Source organism: Panthera onca, chromosome E1 (genome assembly GCF_046562875.1).
Source record: "Panthera onca isolate mPanOnc1 chromosome E1, mPanOnc1 haplotype 2, whole genome shotgun sequence".
NCBI lineage: Eukaryota > Metazoa > Chordata > Mammalia > Carnivora > Felidae > Panthera > Panthera onca.
The window spans coordinates 45,330,442-45,353,023 of record NC_138352.1 but is presented as its reverse complement, the minus strand read 5'-3'; the positions used below and the strand labels follow the sequence as shown (position 1 = coordinate 45,353,023).

Sequence of the window (22,582 nt, the reverse complement as noted above, 5' to 3'; positions counted from 1 at the left end):
TATAAGTATATCTAATACATATTATTCATTCTAATCTAAACACTCATCTTCAATTCTTCAAGTGTATATACACATAAACACATATTTACCATTATTAGTAGTTTCAGGGTGGCTAAACATGCTGTTAATTTCAAATAATTTTATTTTTTAATTTTATTTTTGAGGGAGTGTGCGCACGTGTGTGCGCATACACCCACGCACACACGCTCGCGCCTACGCGCGCGTGCGCACACACACACACACACACACACACACACACACACACACACGACGGGGAGGGGCAAAGAGAGAAGGGGACAGAGGATCTGAAGGAGCCTCTGCCCTGACAGCCCCATGCAGGGCTTGATGTGGGGCTGGAACTCACAAACCATGAGATCATGACCTGAGCTGAAGTCAGACACTTATCCCACTGAGCCACCCAGGTACCCCAATTTCAAATAATTTTATATTAGTGGTTGGCATAATGTATACCATCCTCATATCCAATTTCCTATAGAATCTGTTGAGTCTCTTTTGGTTCTGATGCAAATATTCAATTCTTTTTTCTACATTTCTTTGGCAAAAGCTAAGCTTAGAAACACAAAAACCTGTGTGTTGTATAGATGCATAAATTGGGGTGGGGATTGAAAAAAAACAAACTCAACTGAAAAAATTGAGGGGAAAATATATGTGTGTGTATAACCATTTTAAATCTAAAACAAAAAAACCCAACTCATCAACTAGGGTTGTCTTTTCTTTTTTTTTAGCAACACATAGCAACCCCACAAACTCAAAAGGAAAGACCAGCAGCATTTAAAAAAAATTGAGCATTAATTCTACTCAATTCTCAAATATAGCTGCCAATCAGGGAAGAGAATATTCTGATTAGCATGAGTCCTTGAATACAGAAGGCAGAAAATAAAAGTTTGTGATTTATTTAGCTTGCTAAGGACCAATTTAATCTGTACCAGACAAACCCTTTCCAAAATGTTTAGTATACTTTCCTGCCTAAATACATTATGCTGAACATAATATAGCCTTTATTTGGTATCTTTGGTATCTTCTAACACTATAAAGATATCATTATGATCATTTTTAGCATGAAATAATTTATATTCTGAAGTATAGGAGATTGGCTGAACTTATTATGGTGCCCCTAGGAAATTCTTGTATTATTTCTGGAAGTTCTCATATTATTTGTTTTTTATATCCTTTCTATCTGCTTCTTCCTTTTAATTTATCTCTAACTTATAAGCACAATACAGAAAAATATCCCAGTTTATTTAGTAATTATTGTAGTTAATGAAAATTTCCCTATAAAACTCTGGTTCTAAGGAATAGAATTGGAAATAAAAATTCAAATGATCAGATATTAAATTAAGTTTGCCACCAAGATTGCCAAACTTGAACAACAAGGTATCCAAAGACAGACAGACACCTACTTACTTTAAACACACTTTCAGACATTTGACCCATAGAAATGGAGGCTAGCAGTCATTCATTGTTAACACCCTATTACTTAGGATCTCAAGACTTTGTCCAATAGCCTCAATAAATGTATAAAGCTATCAAGAGGCAAAGGTCAAAAAAGGAATCAGGAACATCAAAAAATGCCGCTGGAAGTGACCCAAAACATCACATGCTGGGTTTTCCTTTGTAATGATAATAACAATGATACTGAGTGTTTATCCATGCCTTTATTTCAAAGAGCTTCAAATGCTTTACAGACCTCTCTCACTAATCTTTATTAGGCCTCGGGAAGAAAACAGCTTTCCCCAAGAAGTCTTTTTTTTTTTTTTTTTAATGTTTATTTATTTATTTTTGAGAGAGAGAGAGAGAGAGAGAGAGAGAGAGCCGGGCGGGTGTGCTCATGTTTGTGCACACACAAGTGAGGGAGGGGCAGAGGGAGAGGGAGACACAGAATCTGAAGCAGAGTATCTGAAGCAGGCTCCAGGTTCTGAGCTGTCAGTGCAGAGCCCAACACGGAGCTTGAAGCCATGAACCGTGAGATCCTGACCTGAGCCAAACCAAAGTCAGATGCTTAACCAACTGAGCCACCCAAGCGCCTCTCCCCAAGAAATACCTTAAGAGAAGAAAGACACTTCTCAAAACCAACACAAGAGAAAACATTTGCCCTCTCCATCATCCCCATACACACTTGTCTCCTGACTCCCACTATATTGCACTATGATTGAAATGGATTATAATACCATGCAAGTGTTGAAAGTATAATAATGGTAATTCAGTTGGTTTCTAAAAGAGTTATAAGCCACATGTGTTTAATCACAACAAGGAACAGGCAAGCAGAAAAGATGAGAAACCCCATAATTACCTTTATCCCATTATTTACCTATTTTGGGGGTAGACTTCATAAAGTAACTGCATGGAATACAGATTTTTCCATAGTGCAGAATATTAGTCTCTGAGATGCCTCAAAGGATATCTTTACCCAAAAATGATTTCCGGGCTACAAATATTTGATAGGTGCTATGCTTAAAACTGTTTATTCTCATTTTGATCTAATACTTCTCAGATGGGGAGCTGGGAGTCTCAGGGACCTGTGGGATAATTTCCAAGCAGGCTTTAGAACCTTATCTGCCAAGCTTCAAAGAACAACATGTTGGGACCAGCACAGTACAAGTATAATGAACTGGGTAAATTAGTTCCCTTCTCAATCCTGAACTCCTTTCCTTCTATCCCTTAGAAAACAACTGTAAACCTACACAGGAGGCTGAGAGCTTCAGCATTCTGAGCAATCATTTCACGGCAGCAGCAATGAAAAGAATACTCCAAAATTTCCAAAAGGGAAAATGTAAGAGTAGTATGTATAATATGGTTCTAGGATCCCTCTGACGCTGAGAAGTAAAAACTTAGAAAGTAGCTGTGTTGTGTTGTGTCAGTGACCACCTCATTGGTCCTGGAAGGAACTTAATGGGCTCACCAATACAGAACAGCCACATGTACAAAGGTCCAGGGAGGGCAAGTGATCCACCATGGCACAAGCAAGGCCATAACAGGACTTAAGTTCCCACCCTAGAACATATATGCCATTAGTCATTCTCTAAGCCATTAAGGCTACCTGCCACTACATTATGGTAACATTTAATCAGCCCTTTAACCCACAAATTTTGAATCTAAAGCTTTGTCTTTTTAGTCACATAAAAAATATAAATAGTCTTATACTTAGTTATTTCAGGATAATGCCAAATTGAATTCAAATAGGTTAACTGAGCTTAAATCCATAACCCTGAAACTTCATATTTCTTAACAATCATTAGGTGAATAAGAAAGAGCTCAAGTCTAATTACTATTAATAATAATAATAATACCCTTACATTTGTAATTTCCAAAGACAATCCTCATTTCATTTCAGGTCGGCAGACTATTACTATTATCCCCATTTTAATCATGAGGATACAGACTCAAAGAAGTTCAACAATTTTCCTTAAGGATTAGAGCTGTGATTAAAACACAAGACTACTGAGAACTCTTTTTACTGTGAGATGTTGCCACTCATTTTAGAACACCCTTTATGCCTTATTATATTATATCATTATATGTAAATACTGTGCAAACAGTTTGGTGGGTGTGTTATTTTCAATGATCTGATTGGTGACAGAAATTATGTTCTTAGGCCAGAAGGCCTCCAGTTATACATAAAGTTAGAACATAATGAAGTAACTCTACCCTAAGCGAACCCAAAATACACGCTGATAATTCAAAAGGAAAATGTCCTCATCATGGAAGTTAGATGGCCTCCAAAACAATTACCTAATCAGAGAGCATTCACCTGGTGACCCAGAGGGTGACTTACATTTCTGGGAGATGGAAAGAGCAGCAGGGACAAATGGTAGCTTCTTCTCCCGGCAAACACTGCATGGTGTTCTGACTTTGGAGATCATGTTCCTGATCTCTTTTAGATAGTTCAAATTCTCCTTCATGCTTAGCAGAGACATAATTGTGCAAGGCAATTTCTACACATAAATTACCAAATGATTCATCATCATTGATAGATCCTGACAAAAATCTTAAAAACCAGTGAACCAGAAAGTTACATCTCCTCCATTTGATAAGTAACAAAATAGTCACTGAATGCAATACAAAAGACTACCTTAGATGTCAGTGGAGAACTAGTACTAGTGTCCTCCTAAAATTGGGACATCCAAGTTTTGGGGTATATGTACCCACTGTTTAGGTGCCAAATGCTATAGTTTCTGGGTAGAGTTTGGCTACAGGAGAAAACCAGATCTTCTGGTAGCGCTGACAAGGTAGGTGCAGCCATAAAGAACTTGACTTTTGATTCCATAAAGAACTTGACTTTTGATTCCATTGTCTCTGCCAGGGCAGGTGGTTTGGTAGAAGTATGAAATCCTGCCAGACAGGCTCCAACTCAAACTTCCCTTTAGAAAACAAAACAATAAAAATGGAAACAAAATGCCAAATCCTGTTCCATACCTTTGCTGCAAAAACTAGGGCATTTCATATAATAATATTAATTTAGTTCCAGTACATATCAGCTCAGGAGACATCAGATTATAACAATGAAGAGTTGCAGGTCAGGATCTTCCCTTCAGTTCAATTCCCTGTTCCCCTATATAAACTAAAGGGATATTCTTGTATTTCAGTGAATTTTACCCATATATTCTTAGTGTAAAAAAAAACCCAAAACTATAATCTAATGTCTGCATTGGAGTAACACAGGGAAGTTAGTTTAACACTGCTGAGTGGAATAAAAACCTCTGTCAAATCCTGCCTAACCTATACCTCCTGACTTACCTTTCTAGAACAAACTAGTGCATTTAAAATTTTGTGAGAATGGGCAGTTGATGATTCCTTCAAAGAAACTGTCTTCCTCTAAAAACCTATAGAGCATATTCGTTTAAAACAGAGTAAAAACATAAAGGATTGTTTTTGGTGGCAAAGATAGACAACTGACATTTTTACCAGGTTTGTCTTCAGGACAAGCCTTTGTGATTGATGATGTAGGCTCCTAACCACAAGGACACCACAAGAAGTTTCTGAGGAAGAGTGCTCAAAGAATCCTTGTTGGGGCACTGGAGCTGCCACTATTGGAAACTGTGAGCATTTTTGGTGTTCCTGGAATTCTATTTCCAACCACTACTTTGTGGTTGCAATGAAGGGACAGAAGAGATTGGACGTCTCCTAGACCAAATACTCTCTTCTGTTCATAACCACAGAGCGAAGATTAAAATAACAAGAATGTACTTTGCCCAGGGCATAATTCTGCCTAAATCTGTCCTATCCATCACTTTATTTTTTTCTAATTCTTGTTTTTGTTGTTGTTAATCTGCTTTAGGAAGGAAAGTCAGATAATTTATAACTGGATTCCAGAAAAGCTTGGAAAAATTCACAGACTCAGAGGATATTTAAGAAGGAGCCCTTCAGTCGGTTGAGCATCCAACTCTTGATTTCGGCTTAGGTCATGATCCTAGGGTCATGGGATCCTAGAGTCCTGCATCAGCTCCTCACTGAGTGTGGAGCCTGCTTAGGCTCTCTCTCCCTCTGCCCCTATCCCCCACTCACACTCTCACTCTTTTTCTCTAAAAGAAGGAGGAGGAGGAGCTGCCATAATGTCTTAGAACAACAGCCTATAAATGTCCCAATTGCAAGAACCAAAATATTAAATCAATCATTGCTCTGACCCAGAAAATAATTTCTTAAAGTTACAGTGTTAATTCTCCCTAGTACTTAACATGGTTGTGCCAAACAGTTTAAACCCAGAAGTAAGTTCCTCCTTCATTAACCTGCCAAGACCTGAGTTCAGGCCCTCGGGGTGCTGAGGTTTTCCTTTGTGAGAGAAAATGACATCATCAACACCTCGGAGACAGCAGAGAATGCAGGGAATGTGGCTCCCAACATTGGTGATATCATCAACTGCCCTGGGAGAAACCCCAAATTCCCAAGAGTTGAAGTGTTGAAGGTTAAAAAAGATTTTTGTTGTTGTTGTTTCAAGTTTGCCAACAAATGTTCACGTTTCCCAATATCAGGTTTTAAAAGGGCAGGTGGAGTAAGAGTCTCTCTTCCAGTAAGACCCTCAAGAACCAAACATACAGGAATTAAGTCCAGATAGAGCTATTCAACTCATTTGTATCTTACCAGGGCACATCCAACCAAGGAAGAATACAGACTTAGTTATATTAGGCTCTCTCCCAAGTCTGAGATGAGTATATTCTTTGGGGGGCCTGCTAATGTTGCAAGTTTGCATTCAAAATAAATTCGAGGCATTCACATAATCCCCCAGTCTCCTCCAAACTTTCTTTGATGTCCAACTAAGGACAAGGATCTTTGATTATAAAACAATTTCTTTGGTTGGAAGAAAATTCTTTGCAGGGCGTGAACAGCAGGAGAAAGAAAAGATTTTTCTGAAGTGCAAACTAGTTGGAAACCCCCTGGGGAAAGAATCTGATTCCCAGTCTTTGAGAGGACTGGGCCTGCCTGTACAAGCTGCCTCTGCTGCAGGCCTCTAAGAAGGCGCTTTTGTGTCTACTGTATGGCCCTCAGTAACAGCACCGCAGCCCTTCTCTTCTTTTTTTGCCAGCGGAAGTTTTCCAACTCTGAGGATGTACAATGCAGAAAGTCACGGTTTAATAACAAGGCATAGTTACTAATCAGATGGCCCCATTTCCACTCCTCCCAGATGCCTCCAGATGCTTATATACTAGAGCTCTATCCCACAGCCCCACACATGAACACCTACCAGCTGCTCTGAAAGTCTTATTTCTAGTGTAATTATTTAGCTTATCTCCAATAATTCAACTTTACCAAATATTTTTTTAATTTTTTTAAAATGTTTTTATTTATTTTTGAGACAGAAAGAGACAGAGGAGCGGGGAAGGGGCAGAGAGAGAAGGAGACACAGAGACACAGAATCTGAAGCAGGCTCCAGGCTCCGAGCGGTCAGCACAGAGCTCAACGCGGGGCTCGAACTCACAGATCAGATCATGACCTGAGCTGAAGTCGGACGCTTAACCGACTGAGCCACCCAGGCGCCCCCCCCCCCAAATATTTTAGAATCAGATGCATCATCCTCCTTTACTACTATGGTCCAGACTGGCTCTAGGTTATACATGGCTTTTCCAAGCCTTTCCAAAGGTTCAGATTCACTTAGATGTAGGCTCATGATTGAAGTCAGTGTGGTTTGATCACTGAGACACCTTGATGAAGAATTTAGAATAAGGGTTCTCAATCTACAACAGATATTTTAAAATCTAAATCTCCAGAGAAAAATTCCTTTTTGTGTGTGTAACTGAATGCAAAGACAGTATAGGACCAGAGGACCCAGAGTGCACCTGAGTCTGACACTTCGTTTTGCTAGCAATCTGTTGTGTGATTTTAAGGAATTTGGTCAGATTTTTGTACCACCTACAAAACAAATTTTATCTCAGGGAAGAGAAATCAATAAGCAAGTTACATGTCTCTTTAATACAATAAGTCTATTTCTAAAGTAAACATAAACTCTCAATGTTTAGAGCTGGAAAGGATCTTAAAGATTATTTACTTACCCGACCAACCATACCCCAACAGATGATAGGTTTCACAACTTACTCTTATTTTTTAAATGGTCATGAGGCACCTAGGGACTTTGCATAGTTACAAAGGGGACAATTGCACTCCACATAATCTCCAATGATCAAAATATATGATGTATAACCATACAGTTTACTAACTTCAGAGCAGGTAATAACCTGTTGCTGCTGTCATAGCAGATATGTACATTCTTCTAGAGTTAAGTGTCTATATTCCTCATATTATACTAAAATCACAACACATTTTAGAGAATGGAAATAACAGATACAGAGGACTAAAGTCAATAATTTTTTAACATCTTGGTATTATGAACAAATTTTGCTGGGGGTGCCTGGTTGGCTTAGTCGGTTAAGTGTCCAACTTCGGCTCAGTTCATGATTTCGTGGTTTGTGGTTCAAGCCCCACATTGGGCTCTGTGCTGATGGCTCAGAGCCTGGAGCCTGCTTCAGATTCTGTGTCTCCGTCTCTCTCTCCCACTTGCGCTCTGTCTCTCTCTGTCTCTCTCAAAAATGAGTAAACGTTAAAAAAAATTAGACATAAATTTTGCTGAATAGAGATGATATTCAAATATTCACCTTTTACATAGTATTTATTTCTTCTTTTATGCAGTTATTAAAGAATTAAAACTGAGCTACTGAGATTCTCCATTCAAACAGAACTAATACGTTGCATTCTGTTTAAAGCTAAATGTTCTGTTTTAATTTCACTACAACTTAACAGAAACTTCTTGTACATTTTAGAAAGACAGTTTGCAACTTGAGAAGAAAACCATGGTGTTTAGTTCAACTAACTAAAGAAAATGTAGCATTTCTAAAGAAAATGCTACAGATGAGTATTATACATACAGGAATATTTACACAGACAATATTATAACCTATATTTAACTGATAACAATAAAATTAGAAGGTATGATTGTTTGGGTTGTACTTGTCCTCTAGCTTTAAGCCACTTGAAGTTGTCTGGGTTAAAATTTTGTGTTTTTTGTTTGTTTTTCCTTTGGTCCTAGGGGACTGTGAAACAGAACTACCACAGTCATTTGAAAGACTCCTGAAAGAATGAAAATCAGCACTCTAGAGCATCTATGCCTGAGCCTCTTGCTTGGCATTCATCTCATACTGGCTTCTGCTGTTCTCCCCCGATGGACTAGGCTAGGGTCCCGTGCTTTGTACTCCTACAGGAACTGCCATAGTGTTTGGTACGCACTAGGAGATCCACATTATAAGACACTGAGAGACTCCAGTGCTGCCCCCAGTCTGGGTATGGTTCTTGGCCTAGATTTCATAAGAAGCCTCCACTGCTTTGAGGAGACAATCCAGGTCAACAGGCCATGTGGTGCACAGTGACTCTACAGCAGAATAAATGACATAAGCACCATGTGAAGTAATGCTAAGTTGTGGTAAGATACTTTATGTTTGTTCACTTATTTTAAAGTATGCCTTCTGGTTGACTAGGGATCAAAGAGGAGAAAGACCCTATGGCAGTTTATAATATCTTCTTAATGGAATGCTCAGGGGAAAATCTCTGCCAACATCTGCTTTTTAATCTCCTTGCAATGACCCCCTAAAAAGTTTAAAATAAATAAATAAATACGGTTTGCTAAAAATGCTGGCCAGTAAGATATGGCAGTAGATTGGCAGCTCCTTGGCAAACTACTAATCTGAGTCTATTTCTTCATCTGTAAAATCAAATGATTGGATTAGGTGTTTTTCTAGCTTGAAATTTGCTGTTATATTTTATAAATGGAATAGGCTGCCCTTTCTGCCCTTCCCCTCTCCAAACTGTATTTTACCCTAGGTATGGAAAACTGAATAGGACTTAATTCTAGTGTAAGTCCAAAGAAGTATTTCACCAAGTTTAAAAAAAACTGGCCACAGAATTGTAAAGTCAGATACCTATATGGTTCTAGATAGAAGATACAAAAATTAAAGGACCTAAAACCTAAAACCTGAATCATGTAAAATATTTTTCTGAGTGGCTAATTCACAAGACTGTACACAAACTGTACTTTTTAGGGAAAAAAGAATGGGAATCCATAATCAGTTTTTAGGAACTAGCAAGATAAATAGGCGTAAAACATAAGGCCTTCAGTCTCATCCAAATTATTCTACAGAAATAACAATAGCAACAGTGTTTCTCAATTATCATATATTTAAATATGCATAATAGTAACCTTTTGATATATAAGCATGCACGAAATTGACAGGCATATGATAACTGAATATGCTACTTAAATTACAGTTATATTATGGTTGATTTCCATCATAACAGAAGTATCCTAGATTTTAAAAAAAAAACATACAGTGGTCTTGAAGATAGTTATATTGCTGTCTTAACTACCACTGCTTCAAAATCCAGGGATTTGATTTTTTTTTTTTTTTTTTTTTTTTTTTTTGAGTGAGAGACAGAGAAAGAGAGCATGAGCGGGGAAGGGGCAGAGAGAGAGAGAGAGAGAGGGAGGGAGAATCCCAAGCAGGCTCTATGCTGCCAGCATAGAGCCCAATGCGGGACTTGAACCTGCAAACTATGAGATCATGACCTGAGCTGAAATCAAGAGTGGGACACTTAACCAACTGAGCTACCCAAGCTGCCTTCAGGAATTAGAATTTCTAAAGAATCTAATGTCCTATCTCCAAGGAAAATGTGAGCCTTGTGTTTATAATTCTCAGGAAAAAAAACCCTCTAACTTAAATCATTTTTATTATTTTGGTGTTCCTGAATTTGCCTATTAAACACAAACTCTTACTAAAAAGTATCAAAACAAAATGTATTCATGAACTGTAATGTTTAGAGCCCAGACAAAAATTAGAGTATATAAAGTAGCTTAGCAAGAATAAACCTTTTTAAGAAAGATTCAAAGTTTTCCATTATAGCAAATTTTAAGGGCTCAAAGAATTCTACCCTAGGGTAGAAGTGAAGCTTAAAGGATAGAAACCAAAAAAATAGAAAGTAACCAAAGTTAGTGTTACAGCCTCTGTTTTTTGAATTTAGTAATCAAACGGACACATACAGCTACAATTGTTCTACCTACATCAAAACAAATCAGTAAAATATCCTTCATTCTTATGGACCTTTTAGTGAAACCACCATGATGAAAGGGTTGTAAGCATTTCTTGAATTGATGGAGTTTCACTTAATATTTGGAAAGCACAATTCCTTCACTAAATAAACATGAGCAGATCTTTGTCATATGCCAATTTTTACATCTGAGGTAATCTTAGGCCAACCTTCTTATAACTGCCTAATAATATTGTTGTCTGTTTGACTTCAAGTAATATATACAAATACTTTTTTTAGTGTTTATTTATTTTTGAGAGGGAGAGAGAGAGGAGTGGGGGAGGGGCAAAGGGAGAGAGGAGGACAGAGGATCTGAAGCAGGCCGTCAGTTCAATGCGGGGCTTGAACCCACGAACCGCAAGACCATGACCCGAGGCAAAGTCACACGCTTAACCAACTGAGCCACCCAGGCGTCCTATAAATACTTTTTAAATTAAGTAAATTGAGGGTAAATTAGTTTTGAGAATTTGATATCATTTCTTGAAATAATAGGGATTGTTCTAGGATAGCAGCCATTAATCTGGAGTCCTTAGATCCCTACATCTCAAAGATTCAACTCACTGAGATTTTATGCAAAATTATATGTTCAAATACATGTAGTCAGCAATTTTTCTCAAATCCTCAAAGGGGTCTGTGGCACCAAAAAAGGATAAAGAATCACTGTGTTAGGGTAGCTCAAAACCAGAATTGGGAATCACAAGCTTAAGGATTAAGAAGGTGAGGTCCTTTGGATATACACCAATATCTGATAATCACAGATTTAAAGTCAATATCTCAATAAATCTTTCTTGGAAAATCAGAATTTCCTAAAAAGCAGATGTTGAGCTATCTATTAAATCAAATAAATGTTGTGTAAAAATACTGTGTAAAGGAGCACCGCAAATGTATTGATTATAGCCATGTTTACAATTTGGAAGAGGCAATCAAGGAGCTACTATGCTGTCTATAAGTCAGAGTAAAGGAATAGAGCATGTTCTTTCAAACCGAAAGCACTCAAAATAATTGACCTCACAGTATACTTAGAAATGTGATGACATAATAAATCTGTTTTATCCTAAAGTTATCTCCCAGCTATTAGAGTTACTTAGCACCACCATCATGTTCCTTACATTTATTCAATAAATGTTTATTGAGTACGTATTATGTCTAAGGCACTAAGTATACTAAGGCATTACTCCCAAGAATATAGCTCTGAACTAAGAAGACAAAAATCCCTACTTTCACAGAGCTCATATTTCACCGAGGGGGCAGAGACAAGTACAAAAGTAAAATACCACAATATGTTACATGGCGATAAATTTATAAAGAAAAACAAAGCAGAGAAGGAGAATATGAGCCCCAGAGGGAATAGGAAGAGCCCTTCAGAATAGGATGGTCTAGGAAGACCTCACTGAGAAGGTGACATATTTGACACTTGGGGGGGGGGTGACATTTGAGAGACTAAGAGAAGAAAATACCTGGGGCATAAATCCCATAAGTGGGACTGGCATGTGGAAAGGCCCCAAGGTGGGAGTATGCCTGGTTTAACTGAAGGACAGCAAGGAGGTCAGAGCGATGAGAACTGAGTGAGGGCAGAAGCAAAACATCAGAATGCCAGGTCAGATCCTGATGAGCCTTACCAGTCATTGCAAAGACTTTGACTTTTACCGTAATAACAATGCTGAAAAGAACAATGAATGCAGGTTAGAGCAGTGGCTCATAGGGCTTTTTGAGACATAAAGTTGGCAAATTGCTTCACCAATAGTTTTTTGACTGAATTATCACACTGAGCAACATAGGCTCAAATAGAGTAGATATTTCACTCTTTGACAATATTTTAGCTTTTTAGGATTGCCACTCTGCAGAATTGATCCCAGAGAAATCCATATCCTTGGATACCTTAAAAATTGGATTACTCCTTTATCTCCTGCAAAGCAGATTGGGCCCATCTCTATGCAACTTTGTTCTTGGATAATTTATTTGCTTTCTCTCCCCCATTACGTTTCCTTTTCTGTAAAATGGAGTATATATCACCTATTCTTATTTGGCTTGCAGGTATTTGTGAATCATTTTAAGCTTCTTGGAAGAAAACTACTATATAAATTCAATGGAACATCATTACTACACTCTTCTCTAACAATACCCTGTCCTACCAATTCTGGTTCCTAACAGGACATTTATAATAGTACAGCACTCATTTATAACATCTTTTTCCTCTACTGTACTTAGCAATTTAAAGGGAAAAAAAGTACCAAAAAGTTCCAACATTTTCCAATGAATAAAATGTAAAGGGCCTTCTATTAAAAACAAAAACAAACAGGGACATCTGGGTGGCTCAGTTGGTTGAGTGTCCGACTTCAGCTCAGGTCATGATCTCACGGCTTCTGAGTTCAAGCTCCTCATCAGGCTCTGTGCTGACAGCTCAGAGCCTGAAGCCTGCTTCAGATTCGGTATCCCCTCTCTCTCTGCCCTTCCCCTGCTCACGCTCTGTCTCTCTCAAAAATAAACATTAAAAAAAAATTTTAAACAAAAAAACAAAACCATGAGCTCCAGAAATGTCTTTAATACCATATAAAAAGTAAACTTTGGGCATGCCTCGGTGGCTCAGTCAGTTGAGCATCCAACTTTGGCTCAGGTCATGATCTCATGATTCATGAATTTGAACCCTGTGTCAGGCTCTGTGCTGACATCTCGGAGCCTGGAGCCTGCTTTAGATTCTGTCTCCCTCTCTCTCTGCCCCTCCCCCGCTCGTGCTCTGTCTCTCTATCAAAAATAAATAAACATTAAAAAAATTTAAATTAAAAACAAAGGTATATACTGATTAAGTAAACATTCTTTGAGTGCCTGGGTGGCTCAGTCGGTTGAGTGTCTGGCTGTTAATTTCAGCTCAGGTCATGATCTCGCAGTTCATGTTATTGAGCCCCATGTCAGGTTCTGTGCTGGCAGCATGGAGCCTGCTTGGAATTCTGTCTCTCTCTCTCTCATCTGTCTCCCTTCCCCTGCTCATGTACTCTCTCTCTCTCTCTCTCTCTCTCTCAAAATAAACATGAAAAAAAATTAAATAAACATTCTGATTTACAAATATCTTTGCAAATGAAACACAAATGAGGGAAATAGAATGAATACAGAATACAGAGATTCTTAGAAACTAGCAGGATACTGTGTATTCTGGATCAACCTCAGAAACTAGTACTCATCATTTTCATTCCTTTCTAGTCTGGAAATAAATCATTTATACAAAGTCTACACTGGTGTTCTAGTCATCTGTGGCATTCTTTGATGTACAGAATTTTCGAGCAAGAAAAGCTTGGGCTTTCGGGTTCAAGTTCCAACTATGCCACCTACTAGCCACATAACCTTGGCAGATACTAATATTTGAGCCTCAATTTCCTTATCCGTAAAATGTGAAGAATAAAAGTATTGCGCTTCTCTCACAAAGTTATTATGAGAATGCAATAAGCTAATACACGCAAACTGAATAGCACGAATTTGCTATGCATTATTATATTTGAATCTCTCAATTTTACAGATGGGGAATCTAAAGCCTAGAAAACTGTAATAACTATTTTGACCCAAATCACCCAACTACTTAGTGACAGAGCCAGAGCTAAAATCAAATCCCTTGAGCCACAATGTAGTCACTTTGTCAACTACAGTTTGCTAAAGCATCGTCTCACTGGCTTTGGCCAAAACTTTAACTATTAAGATTTCTCTCCCTCCTCAAATAATTCATTTCAGGCCCTGACTACAAATAAAGCAAAAATGCAAAGATAGGATAGCTACTTGTTGACTAATAGGTAAATTAAGGGACAAGCAGAGACACTGTGTAAGGGGGAATCTGTCCAGGAGGTGTTCACTGTTAGTGGCCAAATGCCAAATCACCACAACTCCCACTGTAGGGATGAAGCCACAGGACAGTACATTCTAATCTTGATCATAACTTTATCCTACAGCCTAAGAAAATCCAAGACAACCAGCTGAGCAGGAAGAGTGTGATAGTCAAAGAATTGTTGAGCTCTCTTGTGCTATGCTAAAATCCTCTTGGGTTTTTTTTTTGTTTTTTTTTTTTTTTTTTTTGCTTTAAGAAAAAAGATTGAGGGGCGCTTGGGTGGCTCAGTCGGTTAAGTGTCCGACTTCAGCCCAGGTCATGGTCTCACGGTTCATGAGTTCGAGCCCCCGTGTCAGGCTCTGTGCTGACAGCTCAGAGCCTGGAGCCTGCTTCAGATTCTGTGTCTCCCTCTCTCTCTGCCCCTCCCCAGCGCATGCTTCCACTCTGCCTCTGTCAAAAATAAATAAACTTAAAAAAATAAAAAATAAAAATATTTTTAAAAAAAGATTGATTTCAAGTTGGCCCTTCAAATGACATATATAAATAATGAACAAGAATTGAAAAAGAAAATAGGACTGTAATCATTTACAGAAGAGGTAGCAACACCATTACTAGAAATAATAGAAATAAACCTCAACAAGAGGTAAATAAACCAGAAAACTGGACAATTAGGCCATGCATAAGCTCTAGCACATTTTCCATCTACAATGGTATAAACCAGGAGAAAAGGATATACTCAAATGAAAAATAAAAACAGTAATAAATCATAATCACTATCATCTAGTCCTTTTTATCAGACATAGACAAAGAATTAGGAAATCTAGAAAATTTCCTTGACATGGATTAATTGAGCAAAATGTAAAGAAATGTTAGATTTTCTGAAGCTCTCTGAGAATTCCAGAAACCATAACAAGGTTACTATTTTTTAAAATCATTGTTCTTGTACTTTTACATTTCCCAATGCCTACATCCCCAATCTTACATCCTCAATCTTAAAAAGACCTGACGACATCTTTGAAGACAATCAAACTTAACAGGCAGCTAGAGTAATTCACAGGCAGAAGGATACATAGAATTATCCAAAATTCCTCAAAGCCAATAGAGAAGACTGTCTTCAGATTTGTGACACCAGGTTACAGCTATCTATCAAGCAAACTAAAGTGCAGCAAAGCACAACTTTAAGAGATATAAACTTCAGTTAAATGGAAGGCTTGGTCAACCACAGTTGAGTAAACCTGAGTTGTAGTGTAATCTGATAAGGAACAAATAGCATGAATGCTAGAATTAGAAACCATGTATCGCCACTCTAGAGTTCTTTGAAAGAGTTAATCAAATAGTGGATAAAGAAAAACTGGTGCATATTATTCAAATAGTTGTCTTTGTATTTTTAAAATAAAGTCTCTCATAAGAAGCTATTAAGAAAATGTAGTAGCTATTGTGGATTAAGAATCGGTTAATAGACAATAAACCAAGACCAATGCTGACAGTGTCCAGTGATTAATACTAGACCTGTGTACAAGTTTATTAATGACCTAAAAGAAGCTTACGTGGACAGAAAAAGTGAAGAAAGACTAAAAATTGCCAATGATGCAAACCACCCTATAATAAAGGGTGAAAGGCCTTGCTAAATAATAGATACAATGAAATTCCCTCTTCACAAAGTAAAGAAACAATGTGTAAAGTATACCGATAGGCTCAAAGTTAATAGTTAATAATAATAATAATAATAATAATAATAATAAAAAGATTGGCAGGATTTACCAGAGAAAAAGGGTAGAGCAAGAGAAGATATGATAAAGATTGGTAAAATAATGAATGGCAAAGAGAACACCAGCTAGTCTCTGTTATATACCTTTTCCTTTCTGAATACACAGAGGTTTATGATAATAAAAGGTAACACATTTAAAAGAAAAGAGACACTATTTTATACAGCATATAATTAACCCATTGAACATGCTGCCACAGGACATTAATAAGACACAAAGCTTAGTATGGCTCCCAAAGACCACAGAGATATTAAAATATGGTTCTATAGTAAAACTACTTAGGGTAAAAAATGAAAATGGAACACATACCTCATGCTTTAGGGTATTAACTAGGCAAGGCCAGGAAGTCTCCTTTCCAATTATATTCAAAATTCTTTGTGACTTCAATTTTTAAATATTCCTAATTCCATCCTACAGTTCAAATTATATGTATAGACTCATCCAAAAAGCCTTTGGCCATTTTTCCCAGATACATTATTTTTGCCTGTTTATTTCTCTGAATAGTTAAGCCTTCCATGTCATCCAATTCTTCTTCTACTTAATTTATCCCAGTTTCAAAATATTGCTTAAAAAGTGACCATGAAGAACCACTAAATCATATATGTTAAAATCCATGTTTGGAAAAGAGAGTTCTATACTTTGTTAAATTTTCTCACCTCCTTTAAGTAGACAAAAATTGAAATTCATACAATACTTTGGTTCTGTTCAAATCACAAAATTAAAATCTGAGTTTGGATACTGGAATAAATCATATTTAATAACATTTTAACCTATATCCAAGAGCTACAGCAAGTGTCCTTTCATAAAATGAATTATAATCAATAAGCAACATAATTTTATGGAATAAGACCCTAGAATGCCACAGCAAAAAGGTATAGCCCTTTGGGCTCTATCTTCACCATGGGGAATGGTAATTCATCTATGAAATGCTATGGACCCAGTCAGTTCATAAATTCAACACATAAAGAGTAGGCTATGAATGAATCACAGGCAAAATTCACAGCCTGAAAGCCTAACAAACTGTGTCTGAAAAGATCTGTGGGTCAATAAAAAATAGATGTTAAATTAAAAATTTTTCAAAAATAAAATTATGTATAGACAAGACCAAAGGAGGCAAGTTTACACCTTGTGTCCATTTTGTAATTCAGTCCTCTCCATTTTGGGCTTAGCTATAGGGTGCTCCACGTGGTATAAAGCCAGCCATAGCATTCAAGCTTGGCTGAATTTTAAAAGTGACACAGTAATCAGATATGCTCCAAGGGCATTCTAGAATTTCAGGGTGCTGCTGACCATTGTAACCTCCTTACAATTGTATGGGTAACAGATGGTAACTAGACTTATTGTGGTGATCACTTTGTAATGCATACAATATCAAATTATTATGTTGTACACCTGAAACTAATATAATGTTATATACCAATTTTAACTCAATAAAAAAAAAAAATCAACCTCCTCAGTGTTCACTTCAAATTTAATCAGGATATAAAGTATGATCCTCATGTCAATTAAATACAAGTCCGTATATTTAATCTATCAAAAAATAGCGTCCAGAGTACTGGACTTGCAAAGAAAGGTCTTACGTGGATCTAAAATGGCAATGTAATACCAGAGTTAAAAATAAGCAGATGATCTTCTAAAATGTGGAATTTGTATGTTTCTTTTTTAGAATAAGAATTTGCTTTAGAATGCCAATAACGCAATATCCTTAAAAGATGGAACAAACAGAAAACTCAACAGCAGAAGCTCTTGTATGGTATTTGGTTTGGGAGACAAAAGAAGAAAGACACATTTCGAACAGATGGAAAGTGAAACATAATAAAGTTATCCTTACCTGCATTAATTTTCCTTCTGCTGGAGTTATTTCAGCAACACCAGCAAAAACACCTTCCAAAGTGAGATTCAGTTTTCCTGTGGGGTCCATTTTCAAGGGGATCACTCTGATAATAGCTTTCTGCTCTGCTGATCTTTCAGACTCCACCGCTGCTGCCAATACCAGTCCTGTGCGTCCAAAGCCTGCCTGCAGGGTAGCCATCAGCAGCCAGGGCCAGAGGGCAGCCAGCTGCAGCTGGTGGCCACCACTCATGCTACCAGCTGCAGCAATGCACCTCGGCCATACATACTGCTTCCACTAGCTAATACCAAATGCAGGTTCTCAGATCCAGACAAATATGGAGGAAAAGAGAATTTATGCTTCAGTTTCTGAAAGCCAAGTCGTAGTTTTGGCCCTTCCTTTCTCTAAAGTATATTCCCAAGAACAGGTGGCATTCCTGATCTGGCAGAGAAGAAGGTGTTTTCAGCCCACTTCTGCTGCAGGGATGTCATTTTCTCCCATCTTCACTATGATTAGTAAAGATATCACCACTTCTGTTTGGGATTTCCAACTTTGCTTGAGGTTGAATGTCACATCCTGAATTTTTATTATGTCAGATCACTTGGTGCTGGTCTTCCATATGCATCAAGTTGCTGAGCCACTAAATCCAATGTTAATGAACAAAACAAGGCAAAGTAAACAACTAAAGCCATGCACTGAAGGTAAGAGTGAAACACGCCAGCTCGGAAAATGAAGAGATGGTCCTTTTTAAGCCACAAAACTTGTCAATGGTCATAGGAGGATTTTTGTTTTAATGGAGAAGGAGAGGGTACAATATATTTCAGGCCACACCGTGAGGGATGTCCAAAGATGCTATAACACGTATTCATAAAAGTTTCCACATTAAACTGTATTTTAGGGTAGCCAAAGTTCTAGACCCATTGAATTTATAATACTTTTCATGAACTTAAATATACTATCATTTTTAATGTTCTACCTAAATTTGTCTATAAATTAGATGCTGATTTATATGTCTTCACATATTACAGGATAATCCTGAGTATCACCGCTTTTTCCAACTTTCAAAATTTGAAGAATATTTGAGAAGTTTAGCTTCCCAATTATTTTTCCCAGTTAAAATTGATATTTCTATCTTTATTTTCCTTTCTCTGTTAGGGATTCCGGCTTTTATTCTCCTGCTTGAGAATGCCAAGTACTTTGATTTCCCATGAGATGATTTTGGAAACTACTTTATTATCCAGATTTTATAATCTGTAATTTTCTAGGTTCATAAGTAAAACAAAGGACCATTCCTAACACGTTTTCAAATTCCTTGAGGGGGCGGGGAATAAAAGATAGGGGGAGTAGGGAGGTGATTAGTCTACAGGCTCTAAGTAGAACACCCTGAAAAAGTATAAATAAGCCTGAGTAGAGTAGATCTGTGCTATTTCTAGGCACACTTGAGAATTTGGGTCTTTGTACAAACAAAATCTGAGTTCTAAGATATTAAAATGTGCACCCTTAAGTAAATATAAATGCACTTCAACCATAAAGCCCGCCGTGTTCAGAGGTCAAGTTAAAAAGTCTTATAAAGTCTTCAGAAAAAGTGCTGAAAAGCCAAGCAATTGAACATGAACCTGTTACATAGATCCTTTTCTTTTGCTGAGGCAGAGGGAGAAAAATAAGAATTTCAAAAGAAATCTGCAAACCTGTTGCGCTGTCGGGCCCACTGGAATCCACGGGGGTGAAACAAATTCAATTATGCTTTTATAGGTCCTGCTCAAAAAAGGTTTCAACTGCTTAACCAAGTACAGCTCATTCTTCCACCTTCTTACACTGCAACCAAACCAAGTGCCCCACACTGTAGGTAGGTGCCGAGAAATTCCGCAGCCTGAAAAAATAATCCATGCAGGTCAAAGGCAAACATTTACTCCAGGGTTAGAGCTACTGTTCCCAAGACTCTAAAAGCACTTATAAAGGATCCAAAATCATTTCTGAAATCTCCTTTCTAACAAAAGTTCTTTTTCTCCCCGAACAGCATATAAAATGATCAAATCTTGAGAGAGAAAAGGAGCAAAGTAGCAAATACATCAGCAACAATTCACTACCAGGAACACAGAAAATCCCAGAGGGAGAAAGCAGTGTCTCTGAATCATGGATGGGCTTGGAAAGTTCGGAAAGATTCGAGTGCTTCCCTTCCAGAAAGACAATTCTGGATCAACTCCCTAGAGGAGGAAGCCTGTGGTTTGTAATTGGTGTTCTAGCTCTGACTCCCTCCCCTGGGACTGCAATCACGCTCTCTACCTGCTGACACAAAGTGAGGGTGGAGCAGCTACGGGCAACCACCCCCCCTCCCGCCCCTCCTCCTCCTGGCTGGCTAGGGCAAGGGCTGGAGTGCGCGCACACTTAACTCAGCCAGACATGTCCTTTTGCTCTCTCCTCTCTCAGCTCCTCTACTCCCTCTATTGAGCCACGGCCAAATTGCATCCAGTTCAATGGGTAAGCAAGCTACCACAGGTAAGTCAGGTTCACTCAAACAGGTATCTAAGCAGATTGCACCCAAGAGAACATAAATGGTGGTATAAAGAAATAAAGAGAACAAAATAATGAAAACGCGGAACATGAAAGAGGGGACACAGGGCTTTGCAAATGTAAGTTCAAAGGGGTTTCTGCTCTTTTTGGGCTTTCGTGTCTATAAGTGGCACAAAGCCAGAATAAAGTCATCCAGTGCTGTAGTGTTTACTGCTGTCTTATGTCTGCTACCCTGGCAAGAACTCTGTCCATTTTATGCATACTTTTTCTTCTGTTTTTACTTACTTTAAATTCAGTATCTCCTTTCTAAAACTGTTCCTGTATGGAGCTTTTAGTCAGGTTGATGTCAGAGGTCTTGAGCCTGTTATTTTCTTCCCACATCTTTGGGAGGTCAGACCTATGCCCTCAATGTAAGATTGCAAGTAAGTCTATGTCATAAATGCAACCAAAGGGGCAAAATATATATGATTAATGAGAAGCCTGTAGGCAAAAAGAAAACCCATTTTGGCTAATAACCACATTCATGAATTATATATAACCCTTTTAGTTACCTTGTCATTAGAATGCAAAAATTTCTCATATATGTTTCTAAAGTTTGAATTTTCATATTTACCAGATTATATTTGACTGTGGCCAGACATTTTATTTTTGACCTTTTGACAATAATCTTTCCAAATGGTACAAATGTACAACAGTATGAATGTGGTTAACACTACTGAACTGTACACTTTAATGTTTTAAATTGTGGTAAGAAGCATATAAGATTTAAAAATGTTTTGATTTTACAAATGAAAGCATACAAATTGATCATCTGTAAAATGTGGATAACAATAATTGCATTGTAGGTTGGTTGTAAAGCTTAAATGACATAATACCTCTGAAAGCAAAAAGTGTAAGAGCTCTCTTCACCTTGAGCATTTTTTCCCTAGAGAAGGTTTATGGGAACACTTTTGACATTTTAGGCCTAATGACTGACATAGAGCAGAATAAAATAAATTCTTAATTTAGCATTTTTCTTTGTTGCTTGGACCTTAAGAATACAATGCAAGTATAGACCTTTACAGCTCTTTCCAAAAGAATATATCTAATTCTCAATCAAAAAGAATGCAATCTTGCCTTTCGCAACTACATGGATGGAACTAGAGGGTCTTATGCTAAGCAACATTAGTCAAAGAAAGACAAATATCGTATGACTTCACTCATATGAGGACTTTAAGATACAAAACAGATGAACATAAGGGAAGGGAAGCAAAAATAATATAAAAACAGGGAAGGGGACAAAACATTAAGTCTCTGAAATATGGAGAACAAACAGAGGGCTGCTGGAGGGGTTGTGGGAGGGGGGATGGCTAAATGGGTAAGAGGCATTAAGGAATCTACTCCTGAAATCATTGTTGCACCATATGCTAACTAACTTGGATGTAAATTTAAAAAATAAATTAAATTTAAAAAAAAGAATATATCTAATTCTTCTAGAGAGAATTTTTTACATCTGTGGTTTTATATTTTTATTTTATGTATGTTGTGTAATAGTATAGCATAAATAATGCAAAATACACATTACTATATATTTGATATATGCAAAATTATCTTAAACAAAAAGTGACCTACTAATGGACTTTACCTCACCTATTCCTGCTTGAAACTTAGAAAGGAGTTAATAAGAGACCTAAACCTAAGAGTTAATAAACACACTTAGTTGAAAGAAGGAAGAAAATATAGATGTGGTTGCCCTCTCTTGAGGAAACTCCAAGATCTAGGAATGATGAAAATATGTATCATGAACCTGGATATCCACTTAGATACTCAGGATCAAACTAAACAGCCCAATGTACTTTACTTCACTGATACACTGTATTTACTGGGTCACCAGAACTGACAAACAAGAGAAATTATTCTCTGGCTTATCCCTCAGGTTATCTACTACAACGTCCACAGAGATATCATAAAGACGTCATTACCATGGTAATGAAATGCCATGTCACTAATATTTACTACCTAATCTTACCCGTGAGAAATATCATCCTTCAGGATCTATTTTCACATCTGGATTGACTAAAGTTACTGAAGACATGAGTCCTTTTC

General features: G+C 37.5%; 1 protein-coding gene across 1 annotated transcript in view; it reads right to left on the bottom strand.

Annotated features, from left to right (window-relative positions):
• Window positions 1-20,256, bottom strand: part of RNF43 (ring finger protein 43) — a 64,674-nt gene extending 44,418 nt beyond the window's left edge. The window contains exon 1 of the mRNA XM_060646532.3: window positions 17,987-20,256. Within this exon, the coding sequence (XP_060502515.2) occupies window positions 17,987-18,238 (252 nt within the window). The 5' untranslated portion in view covers window positions 18,239-20,256. The remainder of the gene's footprint in view (window positions 1-17,986) is intronic.
• Window positions 20,257-22,582: the final 2,326 nt, after the last annotated feature.